The sequence below is a fragment of the Rhododendron vialii genome, chromosome 6a, assembly GCF_030253575.1.
Source record: "Rhododendron vialii isolate Sample 1 chromosome 6a, ASM3025357v1".
Taxonomy (NCBI): domain Eukaryota; kingdom Viridiplantae; phylum Streptophyta; class Magnoliopsida; order Ericales; family Ericaceae; genus Rhododendron; species Rhododendron vialii.
In genome coordinates this window covers 31,644,568-31,659,427 of record NC_080562.1, presented here as the reverse complement: position 1 = coordinate 31,659,427, position 14,860 = coordinate 31,644,568, and the positions used below count along the sequence as shown (strand labels likewise).

At 36.4% G+C, this 14,860-nt stretch overlaps 1 protein-coding gene across 1 annotated transcript in view; it reads right to left on the bottom strand.

The window, feature by feature from the left end:
• Positions 1–10,123, bottom strand: part of LOC131330550 (mannose/glucose-specific lectin-like) — a 48,131-nt gene extending 38,008 nt beyond the window's left edge. The window contains exons 1-3 of the mRNA XM_058364171.1: positions 9,730–10,123; positions 7,788–8,015; positions 7,027–7,192 (exon numbers count right to left, since the gene is read on the bottom strand). Of these exons, the coding sequence (XP_058220154.1) occupies positions 7,027–7,192; positions 7,788–8,015; positions 9,730–9,732 (397 nt within the window). The 5' untranslated portion in view covers positions 9,733–10,123. The remainder of the gene's footprint in view (positions 1–7,026; positions 7,193–7,787; positions 8,016–9,729) is intronic.
• Positions 10,124–14,860: the final 4,737 nt, after the last annotated feature.

Below are 14,860 nucleotides of genomic sequence, written 5' to 3'. Positions count from 1 at the left end.
AAAATACCCCCTAAATTTTCGGTGTACTAATGTTATGGCCGGTTGTTTGACCAATATGAATATAGAGTTGAACTACACATTCAAAAGCATCTTGTATCTAGTGTTTAAGTGAAAATTTTTACTGAGACTCCATTCCAGAAACCTTCTTAAAAAATAAGCAGTTTATTTCACATTTTCAAACTCAAAAATAAAGTAAATGAAAAATAAATTTTTAATTTTTTTTTGCATCGTATAAAAGATCTCATCGAGATCTTCCAAACAAGATCTATATTGCATATTTTTAGATTTCAATAAGCTCATAATTTTTGAGCTTGAAATTGCCTTCTTAAAAAATAAGGACTTATTTTTTGTTTCGAAACGGAGCCTGAGTCGAATGAGGCTATATAATTGCAAGTGATTAATAATTATAAAAGGTTGTAATAACTCAAGGGGGTGATATGTAATAAAGTCTTATCTCGTAAAGCAGAAAATGCAGAATGGTACACAAGCAGAATATACTGGAATCTTATCAGTTCAATGGGATAAGGATGGAACCAGGGAGAGTCTAGAAGCGGCGGTTGCCACAACAAAAATTTTAGAAATTACAATTATTATATGTATAAAAAAAATTATTCCCAACATATATAGTCTCACCATCGCTACATTTTTTTTTCCTTTATTTTTTGTTATATACTATCCCTAAATCTTCTATTTTTTTTCAAGGAATGAGACCCAAAAAAGTATTCCAAAACTAAATTCAATGGGCCAAAGTGAAATAATATAAAAGATGAGGTATAATTAAGAAAAAAAACTCCACACTTTAACTCTAAACAACTTAACCTAAAAAATTAAAGTTAACCTTTTTTTTATATTTCTTGTGCAAATGACAAATATCATTTACTATAGCTGTTTGTTATGTTATTTTAATTTTTTATAGAGTCGATGACTATTAATATTGTAATTCATTTTTTTATTTTTTTAATATATATTTCATCAAAAGTAAAATCCTGATTTCGTCCCTGATAACAGTACTCTAGAATTAAGAGAATTAAAGATATCTTTAGCGTACGTACTCGAATTTCTCCTTCTTGAAGTGAGCGAAACCGGTTTTAGCAGCGGTCTCCTCCAGCTCCGCCGTTAATTGCTTGATCTTTGCGGCCGCAACCCCCTCTAGCCCATGGTTTTCACTGCCACAGACACGAAAAAAACAGAACACCCGTCAGGGGCCCACTTTCTATTATACTTGCACGGTTGCACCGCTGCGTGACGGTGCCATGAGCACTGAATATTGTTTCAGAGTATAGATAAAGGATTGATCGATTTTCTCTTTCCTCTAAATCTCAAGGACAAAAATTGAATGAAGTAATCAAATCTTTATCGGCTTACTTTTTGCAAGAACTATTAAAATAATATATTAAATAAATTAAACAGTTCCGATCAGTAATACGAAACACCAAAATGGTGTACCCACGGTTAGGAGTAATTATTCTATGCCCCTGGAGGTTCCATGTGGTAGTGTCCCAAATTTTTCTATCCCACAAATGTGTAGCGGATGAAGAATTTGGGACATCATGTGGCGCCATGACAGTGGTCCAAGAGGCATTGAATAATTTGTCCATAGTTGGGCTCATCCTGCATCCATTTGTACCATGTTTAACCAAAATGACCAAAGAGGACAGCATATACAACATAATTCCTAAAAAAAATTTACGGAGTTTTCCGCAAAAAGTCTTTACTTGGGTGAATCCCGCGCATTCAAAATGTTTTGGATGGTCCGAATTTGAAAAAAAAATTCGGAGAAAAGTTTAACTTTTTTTCAAAACAAGTACTTTTAAAATTCGGATCATTAATTGCCGAGACGAACGATGAGATCGTCTGCCTCTGTAAAAAACTTATTCACGGCAAGATGAGATCGTCTGGCTCTGTAAAAAAACTTATTCATGGCCCCACTGTAAATAAGTATCTCTTATATGCTTGAACTAATATACTAATGATACATGAGATTACATAATAATATTTGTAACATGTGCTTAAAAATTACATTAAGTTTTTTTATTTGTTTGGGGATAAAATACTAGTATCCACTACAAACAAATTGTTAAAAAATAAATTATTTTGAGAAAGTACATAATTATGTTCCAGACCATAAGAGTGACTCAACATCTCCATGCTCAATAATGTTACATTTTATATTATCATGCGATTTGTCAGAGCATCTCCGACAACAATTTAATTTTCAAGAAGAGGAGATTTTAACGATTTATCAAACCAAGCAGTAAAATAGGAAGTAAAAATAACTTAAAAAGAGTCACGCCTAGCTATTCGAAATACTTGACTTATGCAGACGTAATGACGATTATAGTTGGATGAATTTATCTGCATGCATGTTTGAAACAGTTTTTTTTTTTTTTCTTTCTTTTCTCCTTTTGTCTTTTTTATATGTAAAATGAGGTTAACAACTTCTGTTTTGTTACTTATAATAAATTTTAAAAGCCTACGGTTTATTTTTCCAGGGTGAACTTGTAACTCTACATAGTAGAAACAAAAAGGATACTAAGACTACGTCCTTATAAACTTATAAGTCTGAAATTTATTTCAGTAACTTTTATTTTTCATAACTTTTATCTAGCTTTTCGTTGTAATTTTTAGAGTTAATCGTACGTCTCAATGAGACGAATAAAAAAAGTATAAAAATATGGACGGATGTTGAATAAATTTAAATAAGATGACACTTTAGACAAATAAAATAGCTATTTGATACTTTTTTCGTTTTTAGTGAATTTTTTTTTGCTTTTGATCGTAATTTTGTATTTTTTAGACTGCTTTCCTCGAGATGATGACTAATCTAAAAAAAATCATGCAAATCTAACAAAAATTCAAAAAAATGGATAAAACACACAAAACGAAGAAATTGTGATAGTGTTTGGTTGTGAGTTTAGTTTAGTTTAGTTTTAGTAGTAGGTGGAGAGAGAAATAGAGCAATGATTGAAAATAGGGGTAATGATTAGAGAAAGATAGATAGAGATGAAAAAGTAATAATTGAAAAAATAGGGTAATGATTAGAGAAAGAAGTAGGGTAATGATTAGAAACAAAATTAAAACTAAAACTAAGTTGGAGTCCGAAATTATTTTCCCGACAAAGGGTATGAAAAACATTAATTCGTACAAAAGTGCTAGGTACGTAAAAAAATTGTACCCGAAAATTACCCAAAATATACTTTTAGAGGTATTTATGATAGTTAATAGACTATTATTAGCAGTAAGAAACCCCAGTCCTTGGTGATTTCTGATTACATTTTCTTTGTACCTAGTATTCTCGTTACCAAAAATGTGTGTGTTTCTGTGTGTGTGCGCGTGCGCGCGAGAGAGAGAGTGTGTGTGTGTTCCGTTGGTTACCAAAAATCTGTGCGTATGGGTGGGGGTGTGTGTGTGTGTGTGTGAGAGAGAGAGAGAGAGAGAGAGAGAGAACCTGAGAAGCTTCTTGAGTCCAGCAATGGCTTCCTTATATGAATTCGTCACATTTGTCCCCATGTCCTCTTTCTGCATTTCACCAAAAAAAAAAAACTCTATTAAACCAGAAGAAAAACCTTAATTTATCTTCAATCTCCATTTCGCCTATCCATTTAATGACCCTACGATCGAAACTAGCTGAACACACCAAGTTGCTAGGTATCAACGACCAAGTTGCTAGGAATCGGCGACTAAGCTGTCGGGTAACATTGGGTATCGGTTAAAAAGTTGTTGAGTAACGGCAACCAAGTTGCTAGGTATCGGCTAAAAAATTGTTGCGTAACGGCAACCAAGCTGTCGGGTAATGTTGGATATCGACAACCAAGCTATCGAGAAACGTAGAGTATCGGTTAAAAAGTTGCTGAGTAACGGCAACTAGGTTGTTGGGTAACGGCTAAAAAGTTGCTGGGTAACGGCAACCAAATTGTCGGGTAACGTTTGGTATTGGCTAAAAAGTTGTTGGGTAACGGCAACCAAGTTATCGGGTAATGCTGGATATCGGCTAAAAAGTCGCTGAGTAACAACAATCAAGTTGCCAGGTAACGCTGGGTATCGGCTAAAAACTTATTGGGTAACGGTAACCAATTACTCTCATGTATATATATGTGTGCATGAGTGAGTGTGTGTACGTGTGTGCGTGACTTGTGAAAGGATTTAATCAAACCGTAAATTTCTCTGTAAATTCTCTCCCAATTCACACATTGACCTCAGTTTTGCAAGATTCAAACATCTCAAACAAAAATTAATTAATTACCAAAACAAAATCAGAAAAATGTACCGAATGAACGGCTCCAATTCAGCTGCGAGCAGTTTTGCTCTTACAAACTCAGAAAACACATACCTATCGATATCCGTTATAGTTCATTTTTTACAAAACTCCATAAATAATTATTTTAAATTTATGAATATTATTTTATATTTTTATAGGATCCAGAGTGGAGAGCTCACACAGCGTACAATAGTCCATGCAGTGGACCTAGTGTGCGGGTCCTTGACTTTTCAACTTAACCAAAAAGAAGCACCGAATAGATCTGTCACGCCCCATTCCGGAATAGCACCTCATCGGCCTATCCCGATACGACACGCGACAACAGCCCAACAACAACCAGTTACTAGCAATTTCAAGAATAACTAAATATTAAAGTTTAACAGCCACATTTTATTTACATCTCAAAAATGGTCGTCATTTACAAACTACAGCGGAAGTCTGTCAAGAAATAAACATAACCAACTAATATCCAAAACTAAACTAAGCAAAAATCATCTACGGGCCAGGAGACAAAGACTCCCACAGGCCTCAACTACGCACTTCTTGAGCGAGTCACAAAATGCAAAACGCGACCTGTAGTGGACATCAACCTATACCTGCAAAACTGGAACCCCAAACGAGTTCCAGGAGTGTATATGAGACATGGATGTTGTTCAATATAGACAATAAATCCAAGTTCATCATTAATTAAGCATTAAGCAAATAATCGACACAAAGTCTTTAATCCGACACAAAGTCACTAGCTCGACACAAAGTCATAATTTTGGCTTAAAGCCATTGAATCGACACAAAGTCAAAGGCTCGACACAAAGTCCGGCCGTTGGCCGTTATTGCCCATCGACACGAAGTCACAGTTCAATATCACAAGTTCAATCCAAATGAAGAACATCTATGAATCGAACACTCACCTCGGTCTCCAACAAAAAAGAAAACCAACGCAGTCACTCCCTACGTGGAGCTGCGGTACTCGTTGTCGCCTCCGAACCTAACAAATATTCCGCACATATGAGCTCAAAGTTCAATTCCAAAAACAAAGAAGTAAATTCACCAATTTGTACTTCAAGGCCGAAAATCTCACAAACACACACTTTCTAGCAGAACCATAAATCGAAATCTGACTATAGCATTCTATAGGTTTCAAAGAATACTACAAGACCACCACCACTGGCAAGAAGACTTCTAGTACATCAATCTAGATATAAAATTTGCCCAAATTGGACTCCGAATGACTAAGATATGCTCAATTGAAATTACACATCTAAAACAGAAACTACAGACCCGGCAGAACAGTCTGCGATCGAATGCTCATTAAAAATCACATACTCAATCTTTTCCAATAATTCCAACACCAAAACATCACCAATTGATCAATGTTTGAGACTCAACAGCATCCATAGTCAGTAAGCATATTCAACTATGACAAAATTGATGAAGAACACAGCTACAAAACCTGCCCAGAATTTCAGAATCACCAAACTATTAACTTCAGAACCAAAACTGCTTTTTCTCAGACCAAACTAAGGCACAATCTTTACAGATTCAGAAAGATATACAAGTCTAGTTTCGGAATCAAGAAACGGTGCGTAAAACCGATACCCGAGCAAGAAGTTATGCCCGTTTTTCCAACATGTGTCTGGGCTGTCTGCCCAGACGCGAATCTGACACCAGTTCAGTCCACGAATTTTGTAGGCCAAACCACTTCGAGCTATTTTCTGAAAATTTAACACGATGCAATAGACTTACAGATAAACCTTCAGGATTTTTTTCAAGAATTTAGAAGATTTCTAGGTACCTTGGATAAATTTGTCAAAAACAGGACAGATTCCACTTTGCTCAATCACAGTTTTGCCTAACCATATGATACACGATTTTTTTTCCGGAATAAAACTCAACTCCAACCTCAAAACCCCTCTCCCATGGATTCAATTCATCTCTAATTACTTCAATCAAGTGCATACTAGATATAAAACATGAAACCTAACATGAAAAACATGAAATTCAGCCTTGAAGGAGATGAAAATCACCTAATTAAGCTTCAATCAACCTAAGCCTAATTTTCTTCTTCCTTCCTCCTTCTTTTCCCTCTTCCACGCTGCTCTTTCTCTCTCTCTCTCTCTCTCTCTCTAACGTTGAAACCTCCTGATGAGTTTTCTTTTTTTTTTTTTCCTTTTGTTTTAAAAGAAAACACACACACACACCACCTCACACAAACACACGGCACACATGCACACTCTTTGGAAGGAAATTGCACTTTAGTCCTTTTGGTTATTAAATTTAGCATTTAAGCACCTCAATTAAAAAGGATGTTACAAGATCCCATAATATATATATATATATATATATATATATATATATATATATATATATTCTTATTTAAATAAGCAGAACGGAACCTGAGAGTACATAACATTTTTGAAAATACCCATGCAATTTGTTGAGATGACTATCGATATATCTAACTCTGTTTCACATGATTTTTTATCAAGCAATAAATTCTATATCGAGAATTTTATAAATGGAAGTTTGGATCATCAAAACGAAACACTAACAGACCCCATCCTCCTACTTGAGAAACATATGAGGGAGAAAATGGGCATGAGAAATTTGATTTGCTAATTGGATAAGAGAAAAATAGAGGGGATAGAAGCTGACCTTGGGCTGTATTTGTTCCAAACTGGGAAAACTTTTGACTTCGGCTGCCATAATTATACCAACTGCAGTAAGGTGGTGTGCTCCGGTACGACCATGGAATCCAGCGATGAACCCACCTTCTATTGGAATGGACACAGAAGAAGCACCCGATCTCGAACCAAAAGGCCCATATTTGTTTAGATTTGTAATAAAACAGAGAGATACGATTACCACTTCTCCAAAGTACTCTTCGTATGTCAGGCTTATGGACAAAAGTTGCTCTACTGAACTGTCAATGCAGAACTAAACAAGTGCAAGTATAAACTAATCTTTTGTTGGGACGCATGAACATATAAACAAAAATCATCTGGAATTATTGTACTCCATCCGTCCCAAATTACTTGTCTATTTTGAGGAATCCAAATTATTAAATACACTACAACAATAGAATTGCTTTATACTTGACTTTTCTATATTGCCTCTACTTTACAGTACAACTAGTTTTAAGAAATGGTAAAGAAAGATACAGGGCAAAGCAGGAATCACTTAAAAATTTATTGGTCATTTGTGGAAAGTGGACATTTATTTTGGGATATCCCAAAATAGAAAGAGGGATCAACAGTTTTAGTTTTTTTTTTTTTTTGATCGGCAAGGACCAGCAGTTTGAGATAGATGGAGTAACTCTTGGTTAAACAATTCACTAGCCTATTCATCTCAACAATAAAGATTAAAAAAAAAAAAGTTATGAAAAATTGCTATCGCCCACAAAGAAAAGTGCACAAATTCGGACAAGGAAATGTTCGGAACTGTCCAACGTTTGTGGGACCCACGTGCATTGAATAGATCCAAATACATCTCTGTCCAAGTCTGTGATTAAGCTAATTAAAGAGGGTCACACCTTTTTAAATTCTCCATTATCATGAGCACTGGTACGGCCAAATTTCACGGGGCTTCCTATATTTTTGCCATCGTAGCTTGTACTTTCAAATAAAATTGAATGGACAACTTGTCCATAATGGAGAGTTATCTGCATTATAGGCCCTTCGGCCTTGTAAGCCCAACCTACACCACCTTTCCCTCCCCATGGCCCTAAAGATATCAACCCTTCTTCACTTCTAATCTCGGCCTGCACATTCACACAATTTATTACAACCTTCTTTTTCAAAAAAGGAAAAAAATTCACTTTCACTGGCACATTATATATGAAGAGCATCAGTTTAGTGTCCCTCTTTTTGTCATTGTATCAATTTTTCATCTTCCCAAATTGCCCTTGAATTGAATTTGTTATACTCTCTCAAACCTAAGGACATGAAAGTTAAATGCTCTATAACCACGCCACCCAAGTTATACATAAAAATATAATAATAATTTAAAAAATGAAGACAGAATGGAGACAGCACTTCTCTCTTCACCGAACTGAAAGTGGGAAAACTAAATCATCCAAGAAAACGAGAAATGTTTCTTTTTTTTCCTTTTTTTTGACAAAAGCGAGAGATACTGCATTGATAAAGTCCAATGGCACTTACACAACGAAATTTATTACAAATAACTTGGATAAAGTCAAACTAATCATCTAACTGATATATAATGAGAAAGAATGAGGCGATTGATGTCTTTCATCCCTGCCCAGGCATCGCCTAACACACCTTCCTCTGAGTGGAAAATTCATATATCCTATAACAGTCTCAAAAAGAGATACATTGCTAGCCAAGAAAAAAAGACAACAAGAACCCAGACGATCAGATGAACTTCGACCAAAAATGAACACACTAATGATATTCTAGCAAACCACCAATAGATGCATACTAATCTTCTCGAGCCCAAATAGTAAAAAAATCGCCCAAAGGCGAACTTTATTACTCACAAGGAGAGACAAAACTCCAACAAGAAGAGATAAAACTCCCCCAGATCTTACTCTAAAACTAGTCGCCCAAAAACCGTCAAACGGATCGCAACCCTCACTGCCTCCGCCGCTGCTGCCACAAGGGCTCCGGCAATGATTACATGTGGACAAAAGACTCCGGTGACGGCGGATCTTGCTGAACAAAGAGGGTCAGATCTGAGGGAGGAGAAAATGAAAAGAAAAAAATCATAGGGAAGAGAGAGAAGAAAGAGGAGAGTGGAGAAGGGAGAGCGGATGGAGGAGGAGGAGGAGGAGCCCGGGGGAGAAGGGAGAGAGGCGCCTCCCCCCGGGCAGAAAAGCTAGGTGGGGATAGTTTCTCAAAATTGCCTAAGAGTTCTTAAAATTTTAGACGATTTTTGGGATAAAGAGAAAATTTTCAATACAACAATTATACATAGAAGATGAGGGGACTATTCGGATCTGCGCCCATGTAAGTATGGTGATAGATATTTAAGGTTGACAAGTATTTTGTGACGGATAACTTGAATATTCCATCTTCTAAAGTTGTTGAGGCATCGAATTGTGGGCTCAAAGAAGTACTATAAAATTTTCCATACCAATTGCGAGTCAATTTTTTTCCTCAGTTTGTCCAACTTTAACCATTACCACAGAGATATAAATCTTCCATCAAAATTTGCTTCTCTGTTTTCTCTAGATATCTAAGAATGGTTTTAAATTTGATCTCGATGACAATTAGGTTATTTTCTACGAATTAAAATCATCTCTACTTATCTTTTGTAGATATTTGAATGGGCCAAGAGAGAAATCAATTACTGTTTTTCATTCATTCTTTTATTCTGCATCATTTCATTTGCTTTTTATTTGCATCGGTTAGTTCATTAAACTCAACTTGCATACACATAACGTGTGTCTAGCCTCTAGTATGTATATATTATGAGAGAGAGAGAGAGAGAGAGGAGGGTTGGAAATTGTTTACCATGGGAACTCTAGGACTCCCTTGGCGCCTATTCGGATAAAGACAACCACGTAAAGAGTCTGAAGGGTTGGATACTGGTGGTGGGGATGAGCGTTGGCGGTCGTAGAGTTTCTATCTGGGTTGGTGAAACTCCGGTCGAACAGATTTGAAAAAGGTCGTGATTTTAAAGAATTACCATAGCTTGGGACTTGTACGGAATCTGGAAACCCTCATCGTCTTCCTGAAGTGCTTGATGGCTGGATCTTTGGTCGTGATTTGAAACGAAAGTACTTGAAAATTGTTGGCGACGGTGAAGGAATTGCTACGGTGGGAGGATTTGGATGTGAGGAGAGAGAGCAAGTACTACAGTCAACATGCCCTAATTTCTTCTAAGCTACAGATTGCAGTGTCCTTTTCCCAAAACTTAATCAAATACCTACCACATTTTTTGGTTGCAGGTGAAATGTGAATATGGACCATATACATTTTCTGTAAAGACAAAATTACCTAATCATAAATATCAAAACTCTATACCGACCATGGAAACCTTAAACTCTGGTCAGATCAGGAGGTTTTATTGTTACAAGTGAAATGTGAGTATGGACCACATACATGTTCTGTAAAGACATAATCACCTAATCATAAAGATCAAAACTTTATACCGACCATGGAAACCATAAACTCTGTTCAGATCAGGTGGTTACACAATATTTGTAAACAAACCCACATGCCAAACAACAACTTGAACTAAACAGATAGTACAAAATAATAAAATCATACACAGTGACCTAAATATGGACATAATAGAGCAAACTCACCAACTCGACCAAAGTAGCTTCTGTCAAACCTTCAATCAGGGTTCACACAACAATGTGGGCCAAAATCTGCATAAAACAACCAAAAATTTGTCTCAATGTCTGGATACTACGACTTTGTGTGTGTGAGAAAGAGAGGGGGGGTTTGGAGTGAGGTTTTGTTCGATTTTCACAGAACACACAGCATACACACGCACCTACGAGAGAGAGAGAGAGAGAGAGAGCTACCTAGAGAGAGAGGGTCGAGAGCTATTGAGCGGATGAGAGGCTTGAAATCAAAAAGCGATGGATTTGGGAGGGAATGAATATTAGGGCATTTTACAGATAATATATGGGAGGGTATAATTGTCAATTCAACCATGCCTACCATGTTTTGGTGAATATTTCCCCTCATGTCATGAGAGTGGTGATTTTGAGAGTTGGGACCATGGGTTGGTGATATTTTCCGGTCCACACCGCCTGTGGGTAATTTTCCCAAGTGCCATTGATTGACTATGGAGTGTTAAATGATGGGGAGGCTCTCGATTAGGGTTTTGAGATGATGGGATTTGGGATTTGGAGTTCCTAGCTAGTTTGTCAGATCACTTTCGTAATTGGGGGAGGATCCGTCCAGTTCTTTCTAACTAGTCTAGTCCAGTTTGAATCATTTTTGGATTATTTTTGGGCTCACAAAAGTGATTAAAATTGTTCATTTTTTAGAGTTCGTCGAGAACATTAACAATGCCATAAATCACGTTGATTGTATATCGTTTGATATGATTTTGAATGCATTAAATTTGTAAAAAAAAAGTGTGCAATACTGGATTGCAACTCATTTGACAAAATCATCTGAATATCAGGCCCCATTTGTTAATCAGATTTAGCCTTGGGATTGGACTAACAGTCCCACCGGACTATGAATCTCTTGTTTAGTAACAAAAAATCCCTCTGGATTGTGAATCTCATGGGATGAGCAAGCCTCCTAAAGGAGGGAATAGGAGGGATTGGTAATACTCCATGGACTTGGTATTCATAATTCAATTCTAAGTCTTATGAAGGAGAAAGACAAAACTGCCACCAGAGAAACAAATGGATCACCCCCACCACAGCAAAAGATCACCACCACCACCACAAAAACACACACACACACACAAAATATGTATGTATATGTGCAGATAGAGAGAGGCCTTGATTATGAGCTGTGGTGTGGGTGTGAGCGGAGAGAGAGTGTGTAAGAGCATCTCCAGGAGGCTCGCTTGGAGCTCCGGCGACGACAAACTGGCGAGAAAACCTCCATTTTTCGGTACCCAGCAGCCTCGGCTGGGTCTCGCCAGTTGAGCACCTCGCTCAACCACCTCGCCCAACCCAGCGAGCACGGAAGGCTCGCTTCAGCCCCTCTCCCCGAAAACGGATCGGCGACGGCCTCCGACAAGTCAGATCTACTTGCTCCGGCGAAAGTAAAAACAATCGCCCTCCTCTCTCTCTCTCTCTCTCACAGATATGGTTGTCGTTTTGGTCGTCGCCGTGATCGGCCGTCATGGCCGTTGTCGGCTGTGGCCAGATCCGCGCAAACCCCTTGCCCTTCAAGTTTTTAGTGTTCTCTATGGGTTTGTTGATTTGTGAGCATAGAAAGAGAGAGAGGTGGGTAGGCAGGTGGTGGCTGCAATGGAGGTGCCAGAGATGGTTCTTTTTTGGTCGTCGCTGTTTTGGTGGTCGTCGCTATTTTGAAATTGCAGGTGGTCGTCACCGTTTTGGTCGTCCGCCATCTCTGTTTCTTCTTCCTTTTTGGTATTAAAATAATGTTTTTAATATTTGCTTAGCCCAATTGACTTGTCTGTTGGAGACCTCAACCATTTGGTGGCTAGCTAAACCAGTTTTTGAGGTAATTCCTTGCTTAAATGGCTAAAAATGGTTTGAGTTTGCTGGAGATGCTCTAAAGTAGGGAAAAGTAGTGCTTTTGTGTGCTGGGTATTTTTTACTTTTTTCCTTGAGTTTTTTTTCCTCTGTGTGTGTGTTGTTGTATGGGGGCAAAAATAGAAATTTATACTATCAATTCAATCATATCTCATGTGAAATAAATACGATATTAATAATTCAATCATTTAATCTCATCCCAAACAAATATACTCATTACCAATTTCAATCCTAATCTCATCTCCTTACGAATCTCAATCATCTATCACCATTATCAAACGAGGCCTCAATGCATTTCGATATCATATCAAACGATATCCGATCAACATAATTTTTGGTGTAGTCAATGATCTCGACAAGCTCTAAAAAGCGAACGAGCGATTATTATTCTGGGCCTGAAAAGAGCCCACAAATGATAAAAAAAACTGGACCAAAATGGTTGGAATGAAAGACTGGACGGGATCCTCTCCTCTCTTTTTTTGATCAGGATCCTCTCCTTTCGTAATTCATATCTATGCCTGGCCTGGTTTTTTTTTTGTTTTTGTCCTTGAAGAGCAGGAAATTCAAGGGATAATAAAAGCAGTTTATAGAAGATCATGAAAATCAACATAAAATAAAGCTACACTGATAACGTAGATCCTGCACTAGCTTCACTTTCTTGATCAAAATATTAGCAGCTACATTATGGGATTCTTTTCTTATCTTCAAAAAGGCAAAGAAATTATTTAGATTTTCATATATATATATATATATATATATATATATATATATATATATATATATATTAACCCTCATAAAAAGTAGTAGAAATTACTTTTAAAAGTAACAAGGAATTGAAAATCTAACTTTGACTTTGCGAGGAGGATGCCTACCTCAATTTCATGTCCACTTAAGTAGTTGATTTTATATGCCGGCCAGACCAATAATATCAGACGGGAAATAGTAATGTTTTCCAAAAAATATGATTAGCAAGTGTTTTCAATCGGGAAGGTACCTCCGTTCTAAGTGCAAGAAAAATAGATTCTTGAGTTGTTTAATTTTTTTATTATGAGTGCAGCCGTAGGTAACTAATAAAATAAACGATTCTCATCGTAAAATCAAATTTGAGAAGACTCGTAATGGGTCACAAAACTTACAATATATAGGAACTCCATCTCTCCAAGTGGCTACCCACCTATATTGATAACTCATTTGAGTCAACTTACACACATCCTGATTAATACTGGAGGTTGAATTCCACCGTACGTGTATTAAGCCCAATTAAAGAGGTGGCTACCACCTTGATATAATACTAGTCGTCCAACTGTAAAGCAGATCACTCGTTCATAGATGTTACATACACTACACCATCCACTATATTTTTGTGGAACACACTCAAGATTTCACAAAAATACAAAAAAATATGTAAAAATTTTAAAATAATGTTTTATGAGGCCCCGTAAAAAATCAACTCTAACAGATATCGGTAAATATTATTTCTGGGTTCGTATGTCCGAAACTGCATAGTTGAGCATTTTCGCTCCTACAAATCAAGAGATAATACTTACCGATACCCGTTAGAACTGCTTTTTTACAGGGTCCCCTAAAATGTTATTTTAAAATTTATAAATATTTTTCTGTATTTTTTTTGAAATCCAAAATAAATCTTATTAAAAAATATAATAAATAATGTATTGATTTAATGTAGTGTACCTAGATTTATTGATCTTCAAAATGTAGTATATGAAGTTTGAACGAGTGTCCCCATCAGAAGACAGACTTTCCAACTTTCGGTGGTTTGCTCCATCATGCCATTGAAATTGCTGCTTCTATGACTTTTCCCTTTGATCATGATCATCATTCGCCAGGCAAATTAACATCAAAATTTATAGAGTAGTTAAACAATAAAAATCTGAGATGGATTGGTTTCAAAAGCTTCACAAAATATGACATGAGACAGACAATCAAATCGTTATATGTTATCAATTTTTTACATATATGTCTACATGAATTGAACTTTTTTTTATACTACATTAGTATTAACTTTTTTTATACTACATTAGTATGTACGCACGCTAGACCGTGTGGATATGAAACAGGTGAATTGTGACGTGGACATTATAGATCGAGAAAGTAAAGAGGGAGATGAAACTCGTGTGAGTTCATACACTAAGGGGCATGGGCGGATCTAGAAATATAGCCTACTGGAGGTACCTTGTTAATCATAATGGTGAAAGTTTATTTTTTTTAGTCAACCACGATAAGATCGTACAAAATTAAGATATGCATTACTAACTACAAAACTATATAACATGTACTCTAAATTAAATTAGGTTAAATGAGCACAAAATCTCCAAAAACAAATTAAAAATATGTTTTAAATGAACATCAATAAGTTTTACAATGATCGAATTAGTTTTGTTAATGACTTTATTGTAAAATGTTTGTCCAGACAGTTTTTTTTT